Source organism: Talpa europaea, assembly GCF_964194135.1.
Source record: "Talpa europaea genome assembly, chromosome: 15".
Lineage (NCBI taxonomy): Eukaryota > Metazoa > Chordata > Mammalia > Eulipotyphla > Talpidae > Talpa > Talpa europaea.
Genome location: NC_140083.1, coordinates 56266875 through 56280644, shown reverse-complemented (window position 1 = coordinate 56280644; position 13770 = coordinate 56266875). Strand labels below are relative to the sequence as shown.

At 38.8% G+C, this 13770-nt stretch overlaps 1 protein-coding gene across 1 annotated transcript in view; it reads left to right on the top strand.

Annotated features, from left to right (window-relative positions):
- Positions 1 to 13770, top strand: part of PDE3A (phosphodiesterase 3A) — a gene marked incomplete at both ends in the record, with an annotated part of 284537 nt that overhangs the window by 249924 nt on the left and 20843 nt on the right. Inside the window, 4 exons of the mRNA XM_084255033.1 lie at positions 107 to 326; positions 4158 to 4243; positions 6612 to 6766; positions 9053 to 9190. Of these exons, the coding sequence (XP_084111159.1) occupies positions 107 to 326; positions 4158 to 4243; positions 6612 to 6766; positions 9053 to 9190 (599 nt within the window). The remainder of the gene's footprint in view (positions 1 to 106; positions 327 to 4157; positions 4244 to 6611; positions 6767 to 9052; positions 9191 to 13770) is intronic.

The window sequence follows — 13770 nt, the reverse complement described above, 5'->3', positions numbered from 1 at the left end:
TCGCTGGCCCTTGTGAATAAAAAGGAGATCCTGGTGAAGTTGGAGTTACCATTTTGCATTTCAAAGACATTTATTCAGTATCCTTATATTTCTCGTTCCTTCTCAGGTACCCTAGCTAAAATTTCACCTCTTTCCTCGCCCTGCTCCTCACCTCTCCAAGGGACGCCTGCCAGCAGCCCAGTTAGCAAAATCTCTGCAGTGCAGTTTCCAGAATCTGCTGACACCATGACCAAACCAGGCCTGAGTTCTCACAGGACCTTGACCTACACACAGAGCGCCCCGGACCTGTCTCCCCAGACGCTAACTCCACCCATGTCATGTAGCAGGTGAGGAATCTACATTATTATCTCAAGTTTGACTAATGGTAAAACCAACACTACATGTCCTCCTCAGATAGACACTTCCCCTCTAGTCTATACTACTCTTTGTGGGGTTCCCAGAGTCATTGACAAGAAAGAAGATAATGTGATGTGTACTGAACTGGCCAGCATAGGAACTCAATTTTTTAGTGATTTTCTGTCAATAAAAAGTTTACATTTCATGTAATGCATGCAACATATCTTCGGAGATGATATAAAATAATTGTATATTTTTGCTTGCATACTGAAGGAGAATGCATAAAGCATACAACTACAAAGCCATGGAAGTCATTTGATATAATTGGATGTTCTCTGGGTGTATTTTTTACTGGTTCTTCGGGGGAGATTTTATGTTGCTTTGAAAGGGATGTTAAGTTTGCAATTCTCATTACAACTTGTTTAAAATGTGCAAATATCACATGGCACATTAGAAGTGGGTCTCTGAATGTAATTAACTGTTGCTTGCACTGTCTGGCCTGTTGTGACAGAATCACAAGTGTTGTCTGTGGCAGAATGGGAAGGGAAAAGGGACCCACAGAGCCAAAGTTATTCTTTGCCAACATTGTCATGAAGAGATACCTCTTCTGGGCTTTTTTTTTTTTTTAAAGATTTATTTATTTATACAAGAACTGGGGTACAGGCCAGATGCGCAGGAGGGTGAGAGGATTCACCAGAGACAGAGCAGGGAACAGAATAGGCAAACAGAAGAAAGTACACTGCTGAGGGGAGCAGCAGGTGAGACAGGAGAGGTCTGCCTCGCCATGTGGGATTCTCGCCAGCTGGCCGGGATCGAACCTGTGCTGCAGAGGCTGCGGACAGCCTCACAGTGCAGAGCTCCACTACCTGCGCCACCAGGGAGGCCCTGGGCTGTTTTTTTAAATTTATTACTTTCTTACATCATTATAAATTTTTGTATAGTATTTGGTTTCTCCCCTCAAGTGTAGTCCCCATCACTCTCCCACCACCAATTCACCTGTGCACCATCACCATAGTCCCTTGTACTCTTCCCACCCCTGTTTTGGCCTCTCCTTCTTCCCCCTTCCCTGCTGTGTGCCTCCTCTCTATGGTCAACTTGCTAGTTTTTTCTTTTTCTTGATCTTGTATTTGGTTTCTCTGTATTCCACATATAAATTTAACCATTGGACCATATTTATCTTTTTCCATCTGATTTATTTCACATAGCATAATCCCTTCCAGCTCTATCCATGTGGCTGAAAATGGCATGAGTTTATCTTTTTTGATCACTGAGTAGTATTCCATTGTGTACATCTACCACATCTTCTTGATCCATTTGTCTGTTTGGGGGCATTTAGGTTGTTTCCATAGCATGGCTATTATAAATAGTGCTGCAATAAACATAGGAGTGAAGGTTTCCTTTCAAAGTAATGTTTTTGTGTCCTTTGGATTGATTCCTAGGAGTGGAATACCCCTTCTAAGTGATTATGTTTCTGGTTGTTCAGTAATAGCTTTATCTTGAATAATAGATCTTTAGGCATTGCAACACTTTTATGAATAAAAGGGTTGAGTGTTTGTTTTTAAGCCAACTCTGATCACAAGAGTGCTTTCATAAAATGCTGTTTCTTTTCTCAGATTAATGAGGATAACTTTGAATAACCTGGTGATGTTGTGGTCTTCTTGTATCAAATGTTGGTTTTCACAAGCCCAGACTGGACCATATCCAATTTAAGCCCACCACCTTCATTTTTAAATAAAGTGCTCAGAAACTCTTTAAGTTAAATAAATCCTATTTATTTTTAATAATGTTTGTTTTTTTCCTCTTTTCTCTTTACAAACATTTTTAAAGGGAAATTTATTTTTGTTTGTTAGTCCAGGACCCAAGTAAAAACTTATTCTACTACCCAAAAGTTATTCTGCTGCTTTCTCTGTGACAGCTTTTTTAATAAAAGAATTTCTGTGGGATAGTAATACCATCTTTTTTCCCACAAAAAAGAATGTTCTGTGGTAAAACAAACATATCATATGTCTCTCTAAGAAGATCATAATACTTTATCAAAAGTGTTGAAGAGCCCTGTGGAAAAAAAAAACAACTTGATTTTTGTGTCAGTGAGCATTTTCTGAATTTCTTGGACCACAGAACCAATTTCTTTAGGTTAACACTCAATAATTGTCCATGAATCTACTGTTTGGTGAAACACCCTTAAGGAACATTTTTTGTGGTATGATCCTGAGCCAGAGTGAATCCCAGTGGAAAATTGACAAGCTCTGCTTCCAGCGTTTTCTAGGGAGACTCTCCTCCTGTGGGCTTCTGACTTTGGGAAACAAGTCACCTAAAGAAAGGAGAGAGTTGTTCAGAAAAGGTCTCCAGCTCACATAGCTATTCTCCTCAATCGTCTATTTTTTTTTTTTTTTGAATTCTTAGCAGGAAGAATGTAATGAGATCTTTATAAAAGAGATTTTGGAGAAAAACAAGGGAATTTCACTGCCTACTTGTTCAGTAATGTTTATAAATCCAGTAGTGTGTGTTTTATTTGTTTGGGCTTTATAAATCTATAATTCAAACCATGTTTTATTATTGCCTTCAAGGCAGCCACCCATGTAGGCACAGAGAGCTCCAGAAACACACGACTAATTATTGTGGTTTCCCCTGCTGAACTCGAAGGGTTTGGCGTGGAATCCAGTCTCTTGGGTGCTGTAATGTCTATGCAACAAGCTATTTTTTGGCTTAAGAGGTAGTATGTTTGAATTAGTCATTTAAATTGCCTTTTTAAGCATTATCTTGCAATGAGAAATCTTAAAACTAATAAACTCTACTTGCACCAAGTGGAGTTTCATCTGGGAATGTAAGCCCATCAGTTGTCATTACTTTCTTGTTCCTTTGGTCCTCTCAATTTTTTTTTTTGGTCCCCTAAATCAGACTGATGGGATTTCATAATTAGAAATACTTTTGTGTGTGAGGCTTTTCCATTTATATTCCAGGCTTGGAAAATAAGTGTTCTTAGGATGAAGAGGCTCTCTAACTGGAAAATGCTTATCTCTACTACACATGTAAGCACAATTTAGAATAAAAGAATGATGATACGTTTAATATATTAAGTCATAAACCACCTTTCATTTCTTTCCCTTTAGAGAGAGTAATCTGTGGTTAAATAACAAACAATAACTCCCTGAGACCCTTTGTAATATTAGGCAGAAGGAAAGAACCCAGAAGCAAAATGCAAAATTAAAATCTAACCACGAAGTCTTAAATAAGATAAATGAGAGGGGGAAACTTGCCAGGCCATGTGTGGGGTTGTTTTTTAATTTATTAAACAGTCAAGACTGTTGAGAAAGCCACAGTTACCCATATCCTCCAGCCTTCTCTGGTAATATCCTTGTCCACTGTGCAAGAATCTTTTTCTCTGTAGCTTTTAGATAGGCACAAAGGGTAGTCCATTGGCAAAGAAATTTTTTGACCAGATGCATGTCAGCACCTCCAGAATCACTACTGTAATTAGGCGGCAGCATAACCCAGGACTCTGAATAATCTAACAACACGTGCCAGCTTCATCTCAGTCATGGTCTGGACTATGGAGAAGGATGACAGCAAAATAAATATTCCCATCCTTTGTATGGCTCATATTGTCAAAAACAGTCAAAATAATTATAAAAAAAAAAAAAAAGAAAGAAACCAGTACAATCCCTATCAACAGCCATGTCTACACAAAATAAACCTTTTCCCTCCAACAAAGAAGCAGGGGGAGAAATATTTGGTCATAGACATCTCCCTTAATGTACCTATAGCTGACATGCACCTTTTGAAAAGAGGGACTGTACTTACAACTGTTGTGATGTTCCCAGCTGCGGCCGGCCATATCCCCAGGAGAATCCTGCCGACGGGCCCCTGGACAGAAGCAGCACAGCCATCCAGACAGCAGGCAGAACAGGTAATTCCTGGATGCTGTTCCTGCAAATGGAAATACTTTTATTTTGCTATTTTTATTTTACTGATTAAAAATAGTCACAAGTTCCTCTTTTTGTAAATACCAGATTTGAAAAAATGAAGAAGGAAATCAAGTCACCTGCAATCCTTCTATCCAGAATATGATTATGTATGGGTAGAATATTGGTGCAAAGCTGCCCAAATTGTTTCTATATATCTATATGCAAACACATCTCTATTTGTAAATGAAAGGCCATTTTACATCCCTAATAGAACTATGGAGAAGTGGCCTTTTCTCTTGGACATTAGAAGATAATCCATTTTAGGTATTCTGAGGAGCGTGCCATTACAGATCCTGAGAAAGGAGTTTGTTTCAGTCTCCGTAAGCTTGTTTGTTCTTGAGGCAGTATTTTGGAGAGTTGAGAACACAGACATTGGAGGCTGGTTTGTAACTGTATTCCACTACTTCCTGATTCGTAATCTTTATCTCTGTCTCACTTCTGAATGGGATTTATGATCGTACCTACCAACCAGAATCATTGTAAAAATTTAATTACTTAGTCAAAGCAGTTCCTAGTGTATTTGGATCATTGTAAGTAGTTAGTGTTGGCTGCTGTTACTATGATAATTATTATTTTATTTTATTGATGCAGTCCTAGGAGTTTGCTTTGATTAGCACCAAAAGATCACAAGGTAAGATATATGATTTCATGAACTATAGACTTCAGGGTACTAGAGTTATCACAGATGATTCTTAATGATCTACTCCAGCATTTCTTGCTATGTACTCAATAAATGTTGATTGATTCTTTGCTTAGAAGAATCAGGTGCTGTGGCAATGCACAGAGAACAGGGCACACAGGCCAGGAAAAAGCAAGAGGAGTACTCTTTATGTGGCCTTTATTGATTGATGGTATTGTGAAGACTCAGAATGCCCTTTGATCTTCCCTGACTCTGTCAAGACTTATAGAATAAGGGGAGTATTTCCTTTATCACCTTTGTGGTCTCACATAAAGCTATGGCCTTTGATTGTATTTATTCCTTCTATCTACAAATTCTGGAATTAAAACTTGACAGTTACTTCTCATACAGTATATGATTCTAATATAGAAGCAGTTGCATGAGAAAGCAGAAAGGAAGGTAGGTCTTTCAGAAAGTCCTAGAAGATACTTCTGATTGGAATAGGCCACATGACTCAAAGCCATTATTCAATCATAACAATTAGTATGAAAACAGGTACCAAGAACTGTACCAAGAATGTAGAATGTCCAGAGTAATCTTGAAAAAGGTGAAGAAAATTACAGCAAATATATTACCTGAGTTCAAGACTTAAACTGTAGAATTCAAGATAGTGTGGATTTGAAATAGAGCAAATTGACTAGAGTAAAATGCCCTATGTCAGACCCAAACCTTCAGACATGATGAATTTCCATAAAGAGGCCAGAACAAGCCAATGAATCCAATGATTCTCCAAGGGTGGAGAATGCAGTTCACATTCGACATCATATCAGACATTATTCTGAGTTAAAACAATACAACTTCTGAAAGAAATCACAGGAAAACATCTTTGTAATTTAGGGAAAGACAAAGGTCTCCAATGCCATAGAAATCTATATTATATAAGAAAAAAAAAAACTGGGCTTCATCAAAAGTAGAAGATAAGACAGGGTCAGACTTGCAAATACTGGTAGTGTAAGGGTTTTGGGAAGATTAAATGTGTTAGTAGAAATTTAGTGCTTTCATGGTTGGGCAGACAGTGGGCACTCAGCTGACTTCGTGCAGGCACCATATATAATAGCTTCAAGAAGCTTCTTGACGTCTTGCCCTCAGAGACCATTCTTCAAACACTTGGCATTATCTTGCTGGCCCTTTATTTCGCACACTTTAGAGAAATAGGAGACAGTGGAGGGAGTTAGATAAAGAAGGCAGTCATCATTCCTAGGAAAGATTGGACACATAGGATCTCCCATGCTCTTCAGCACATGCTGTTGCTTCTTGGTCTACAAGCCACTTTGTTCATGGGTGTCATCTCAGTTTCTCCACCCATCTGTCCATTCTAGTGTCTTAGTCAGCTGTTTGCTGGTGAAGTCTGTTGAGGGTTACATAGAGGAAAATAAATATCTTAGGACAGACTATTGAGGAGTAATTGAATATCATATAAATCACAGATCATAGTTCTGTTTATTGGGTTAAAAATGTGTGCTCTCTCCCACCCTGTGATCCTCAAATCTTATAGGATCCTCTAAGGACTTTACTGGATCTTACAAAATCCTGAACACTCTTTGCCATGTGAGTTTTAGGAATATTCTTTTAAAGGGGAACCTTCTTACCATTGTAAGTTGCATAATTAAACTGTGCTCTTTCAATTGCAGATGACGCCGCTCAAGTCACGTCTGATTATGAAACCAATAACAACAGTGACAGCAGCGATATCGTACAGAATGAAGATGAGACTGAGTGCCCACAAGAGCCTCTGAGGAAAGCCTCAGCTTGCAGCACTTACACGCCTGATGCCATGATATTCCTGGTAGCTCTATATCACTTAACTTGTGTTGTACTGAAACATTAGCTTCTATCACAGGGATCAGCTTAGAAATCAATCCTTGAAGCAGAAAGGGGATTTTTGTGGGAAAATGGGTTGAAATATGAGTGAGGTCTATAACTTAGTGAACGTGGTATATACTATTGTCGACTTCCTGACTTTGATTATTATATGCCGGCTGTGCCATATGTTAGACCTGGGAGAAACATGGTGAGGCGCTTATGATCTATACGCTTGTGCAAGTGTTCTGTAAGATTCAAATTCATTCAAAATAAAAAGGTAAAAGCAAGAAGAGAAAAAAAAGGAACAGAGCCCTAAATCATTAGATTTATAGATGTGGTCCACTTGGATTATATATGTATCATTGCTTTTATTGATATCCATATAATTTTTCTTTATCCAGGTTTTATTGATCTCTTAGTGTTTCTAGTCATGCTTAAAAACATAAGTATTTGTCACCACAAATGATTACAAACATTTCTTAACCCAATCTAAAAGTGTAAGCAAGCAAGCACAGGAAAAATTATTTTATTAAGAAACGCAATATTCATCAGTCAGTGAAAGTGAAATGTGTTAGTTAGCACAGCACTTCTTTTTTTTTTTTTAAGAACTTTATTTTTTTTTTTTAAGATTTATTTATTCATGCATATAAGAACCGGGATACAGGCCAGATGCACAGGAGGGTAAGAGGATTCACCAGGGACAGAGCAGAGAATAGAACAGGCAGACTGACTGAAATACATTGCTGAGGGGAGCAGCGTGCGAGACAGGAGAGGTCTGCTGTACCATGTGGGATTCTCGCTAGCCGGCGGGGATGGAACCCGCATTGCAGAGGCTGGGGCCAGCTTCACAGCGCTGTGCTCAACTGCCTGCACCACCAGGGGAGGCCCAGCACAGCATTTCTGATTGTTTTTTCCAGCACTTCCTTGTCTGAGAAAGATAAGTCACTTTCTCAGTCAATAGATTTACTTTATTATGTTAAACCAGGTTTAAATTAACACTTGGCTATCCATTAAAAATATCTTTTAGGGCCTCCCCTGGTGGCGCAGTGGTTGAGCACTGGGCTGTGAAGCTGCCCACAGCCTCTGCAATGAAAAAGGAAAATAAAGAAGAGGATAAGGAAACATACATTAATCTATCTAATAACCCCTTTGACCTAAAAGTTACATGGTAAATTAGATTAAAAAAGGACGAATCTAGCAGCAACTGATAATCACATGACAGTGACCTATTTCCTACCAGTGGCCAGTTCAATCCCCGGCCACTGGCGAGGGTCCCACATGGCGCGCAGACCTCTCCTGCCATGCCCGCTGCTCCCCTCAGCAGTGTATTTTGGTCCATCTGCCTGTTCTGTTCCCTGCTCTAGCTCTGGTGAATTCTCTCACCCTCCCACGCTTCTGACTGTACCCAGTGCTTGTATAAATAAATAAATAAATCTTTAAAAATATATATATATCTTTTAATGATGATTTACTTTGTGTGTTTGAACAGATGCATTTAAAGAAAATGAAAACATATGTTGGTGTCAGGTTAGTTTCAGGGAAGCAGGGAGGTAGGAAATAGTTCACTGTCATGTGATTATCAGTTGCTGCTAGATTTGTCCTTTGTTAATCTAATTTACCATGTAGCTTTTAGGTCAAAGGGGTTATTAGATAGATTAATGTATGTTTCCTTATCCTCTTCTTTTTTGTCCTTTTTTTATTGGTAAACATGTTCTTAAGAATGTCTTCATTTGAGATCAATTATGAAATATTTTTACATTTCAGTGCATGTTTCTTTGGAAACTGGCAATTATCATTTCACAGGTTTAGGGCTGATTTTGAAGCAGTCAAATAAATCCATCCAGTTAGAGGAGTGATTAACTCCCTACTCCCTTATTTCTTTTCAGATTTCAGTGCGAAGTCAATAAAATCTCATCCTAAAATTTTACATAAACATACAAACACATAAATTTCTTATAATTTTAGAATATTCTGAAGTTTCTGAACTTTTATTTAAGGATTCCATGATAGACCAAAAAAAAAGCAGCTTTGTTAACTTATGGGAGGAACCCCACTTTTTTTTTCTTTTGTTATAGCACATGTGAAGCAGTGATAGGGAACCCTTCTCCTTACTTTGGGGTCAGTGTCTTGTTCATCTTGATTTTGTTTTTATCCTGAAGTTTTAAGTCTTTTATTTCTGGTTAAATTGGTTGTTAAACTGAACTCACGAAAGCATGCATTGCTTTGTGGAAAATTGCATGTTGATAAAATGTGTTCATCTTCATTAAAGGACAAACCAATTCTTGCTCCTGAACCTCTTGTCATGGACAACTTGGACTCAATTATGGAGCAGCTGAACACTTGGAATTTTCCAATTTTTGACTTGGTGGAAAAAATAGGAAGAAAATGTGGCCGTATTCTGAGTCAGGTAAGAAATGCATTCACACATATGATTTTAAATTTGGGGGAAAAAAACATTCCTTGGTTGATTCAAGCTCTGCGTATACTTGACCCTGGTAGTGGGTTTTGGGTAGAAAAAGGAAATTTCAGTACTCAATATTCTTTAGATTCCTTGGTAGTCAGTTAACAAAAGAAATTATAACTTCAAGTGAGTAGAATACCACATTCTGCAATCAAAATAGTCTGCATTTTGACAACGGGGAGTGAAGCAGAGATACACAAACAAGAAGGAGAGGTGGTCTAAATTTCATAGGTTCAGCAAAAGAAAGACTGACACAAGCTGTTGTTGAGGCTCAGGGGGAAACCCCCCCACCTCATCTGGGTTCTTCTAAGACCAGATGGACAAAGAAAATAACAACAGACAGAATGGTAGGAGAAAAGCCCAACATTTAATAATATACATGTCAAGAATTTACATGCTTATAAATTCTGAAGTACCATAGAGTAGAACAGGGAGATTTATTCCATGTTTAGGAACCTCAGGTGTCAAGAGAAGAGGGGAAGACTTCACATAACTGATAAGGAGGTGGCTTCATCTTCATTCTAAAAGTGAAGATGAGATTCTTGGAGATATGTGCTCAATGATAAACTTACACCTGGATGTACATGATACCCCCTAAACTTTATTCTTCTAGGTCTTAGAAGAGAGAGGAATGATGGCGTCTTCCATTAGGAGAAGGGCAAAACATTGAGGAGTGATGATCTCTTCTCTATTTAGGGAAAGGTGAAGGGCTGAGGCCAGGACAGAGCTTGTCCTCAGCCCCCAGTACTCTCACTGCTCTTAACTCAATACCATCTGCATTCATCACAGACCACTACACAGACCACTGCAGGCTCCCAGGGCCTCAGTTGACCTCTAGACCCAATGCCAAGGTGACAGGAGTTTTCCTTTGGGCAAACTGAAAAAAGCCTCGCTGACCCTTTTGGAGAGACCAACCCACACCATTAAAAAGCTAAAGCTGCCTGTTCATGCACACTAATGTATTATCTCTAAAATAAATTTTGAATAGACAGTGCTTAGGCCTTATCCAAATTATAATATAAATATGTTTTCCTCCAGAGCTGTGACAAACACATCCAATAGAGTTGTCTATATTTTAATATGGAACATACCTCTGTGGATCACAAGCAACACAGAATGTGAGTTGTTGCTACGTAACAACTCTTTTAGTCCCTCTTCCTTTAAACTAGCTTACTTAAGACTTTCCAAATACAACAATTTGTTCGTTTCCCTGAGGGAGTATAAAAATGTACAGAAATTTAGAATTTGAACATGTTAGTTCTCAAAAGACAAAACAATTGAACACCTGTTGTGATTCATCAATAAAAGCCTTGATGCGATATTTCTCAAAATTAAAAATGTCCTAGGTGAGTTCTTATGCGTTGAATAACTAACACAGAGAGATACCAAAGATGACCAGACCCGTGAACTTAAGACTTAGATGGTGAGAGTTTGGGACCCGGATTTCCAGGGGCCGCTAACACTTCCGGACAGCATAATAGAAGATAGATCACTTGTTAGGCTGATTTCTGCTTTGGCTTCCTTTGGGTCTCTCAATAGGTTTCAGAGTACGAAGTCTCAGTTTAAGGATTCCTGATCTGGAAGGTCTGAGGGGAGAAGACAGAGGGGCCTTTTCTCTATTGTTCAATTCACAAAAGCCAAGTACTAATCTAATCTTGTAGAGGAAAAATAGGCCTCTCCCTTCAGGGATCCCCCAATACAGTTGGGGATGGATGGGTGTCAGAATAACAGCATCAAAAGCATCAGTTTACATACAAAGAAGTGTGGTGAGATGACTGGTGAGGGTGAAGACCAAATAGTTACCAGTCTGTGTCAGAGGGAGCGCTGCCTCAGTGGACCATTCTGCACAGGGTCAGGCCAAGGACTAATGTTGCCACTGCTCTCCCTCATGCACTGAGCCATGTCTCTTTCCAGCTATGTCTCACTCTGGCCCCTCTGTGTCTTCACTTTGGTGAGGGTGAAGGGCAGCTCTTTCTAATCCAGTCTACCTCAGCCTCAGACCCCAGGGGTCCACCCAGAGCTGCTGTTTCCCACCTCCTGCAAACCCACCTGCTCTCTGAGAGAGTGATTTTTTCCTGGAAATACACTTACAAGGGTGTGATGACTTAAATAAAAAGTCTCCATGGTTAGAATTTAGTAGATAATGGGAAGTAAAGATTAAGACTCTGGAAGCAGTCCTACAGATTTTACTCTGGAGGAATCATCCCACAGACATGTTAGTTCCATTTCTATGCCTCGTTATGGAATAGTCTACATCACAGGCAAAGAAAAACTGGGAGGCATCCGCCAGGTCACAGACGGATGATTCTTGACAGCTAGATTCAGCTTTTGGTCTCTAAGTTCAGGTCTTTTGATGTCCTAAAGAAATGCTGATGCTGTTTGTACACAAAGGAGGGCAAATACTAGTGTTCAGTCATTTGCCTGACTTCTGAAGATGCGCTTTGGAGACACCAAGGCTGGTACCCCTTCTTCTGCTCTTCTTTCAGGGGCTCTTTGGTCCTTAGTGAGGCTGGGAGCTTGCTCTATCCACAGGCACCAGGTTCCTGAACAGCTGTTCTCTACTCTTCTGTTCTGACTTTAAGTCTATGCAGATGGCTTTGCTGTCTGGCCTGCTCCACCAGGGAAGGGATCTCAGAATGTCCACAAGCACCCCAACAAGATGTGGTGGTAGGCCAGGAATTTTCCTTTCTTTCACTATATTGGAGAGTACATGAAGAGAAAAATTTGTGTGTTTGATAGATATGTCACAGACACTCCCCAGACTTTTCAATGTATTCGTCTCAGTAACTTTGGTGCTGGTATTTTTTGTTTAAATCTCTATTTTACAGAAGAAGAAAGGCTTCAGAAAAGATACACTATTCATCTAAAGTCACCTAGTAGTCTATCCAAATTTAATACTAGTTATATTCATAGTAATTGTTCTGTCAATACATTGTTAGTGTTTAGAGATCAGAAGTTTGAGTAGAATGTGTTCAGCTGCTTAACACATAGTTCTGACATTTAGAAGTATGCATGTAGAACTTAAGAAAATATTCAAGATTAAATACTTATTTTAATATTTGGTTTGAAAAAGCATGTTGTGGGCCTCCCCTGGTGGCACAGGGGTTGAGCGCTGGACTGTGAAGCTGCCTGCAGCTTCTGCAGCACAGGTTCGATCCCCAGCCACCAGCGAGGGTCCCACATGGCACGCAGACCTCTCCTGGCGCGCCTGCTGCTCCCCTCAGCAGTGTATTTCATTGATCTGCCTGTTCTGTTCCCTCTCTAGCTCTGGTGAATTCTCTCACCCCCCGTGCTTCTGACTGTACCAGGTGATTGTATAAATAAATAAATAAATAAATAAATAAATAAATAAACAAACAAATAAATAAACAAATAAATAAATCTTAAAAAAAAAGAAAAAAAAAAGAAAAAGCATGTTGTAATCTGTTTTCCCCATAAAAAACAGTCTTATAATAAATGTTGTACCCAGGATTTGAAGACAGATTTATCCATATCGGAGTCCCTGGTGTTTTACACACAGTTAGATTCAATTTGTCAGCATTTGAGTCACCACTCACTGTCTTCAGTTCTCCACATGGAGAGTCTGACCCAGGACAGTGGTTATTGCAGCAAACAGGCAAAAGGTATCTGCTTGCCCTTGACTGCTGTGATCAAGGTCGGGGGAACCTGAGCATCCTTGCTGCAGAATGTTTTCTAAGGGCCATGACTGTGAATAGGTCTTAGAAATATTAGAGATAATTAACAATTGGATTTCTACAAAATTCATGAAGTATCTGTTTTTCCAATCATCTTTTAAAAATACATTACTATCTGATCCTTATTATGTCACTGTTTACTTTTCCAATTTACAAAACATTGAACTTTGGGGAAAGCTTTGGGGAAATAAAGCTTTATTTGCCTTTCTAAGCAGAACCTTATGGGTTTTTTTCCCTTTGATTTGAGTTTCTAAGCACAAAATTCATGAAATTTTCACTGTGTGAAATGCATTTTTTTTTTCTGCTTTAGTAAGACTCTAGGACAGCTGAAATGAATTAACTTCAGCATTCCAAGAAATCACCTTTTGGCTGAGACTACACAGAAAAAGTCTCACTTCAAAAGATTTTCAGACAAACATGTGCAATGGAAATGACTTCTCAGTCTCAATATACTGCCTGCTTTTTTTGATGATTATCATGTTTATTTTGATAAATGTAAAAGGACGTCCTTAGATTTTGGAATAATGTTTCCTTTTTTCAGTTACCAATATTTACCTGATTAATGGTGTCTTTTCTTTATTCATGAGTTTGGAATATTGGTGGTTGATTTTTTAAGTTTCTTCATGAAAAATGTTCCTATTTCATAATAATACTCTTAAAATATCCTGTTGTCTTCATTTGTCAATTTATCTTTGACAAGTTTTAAAAGAATAACAGGACACTAGTTACTTGCAATCCTAACAATATTATCCTTCAAATAATATAGGGCTTAAAGCAGTTGAGTACAAAATCTGAAGCCAAAATGCTTGGCTTGAATTCTCGTTCTGATAA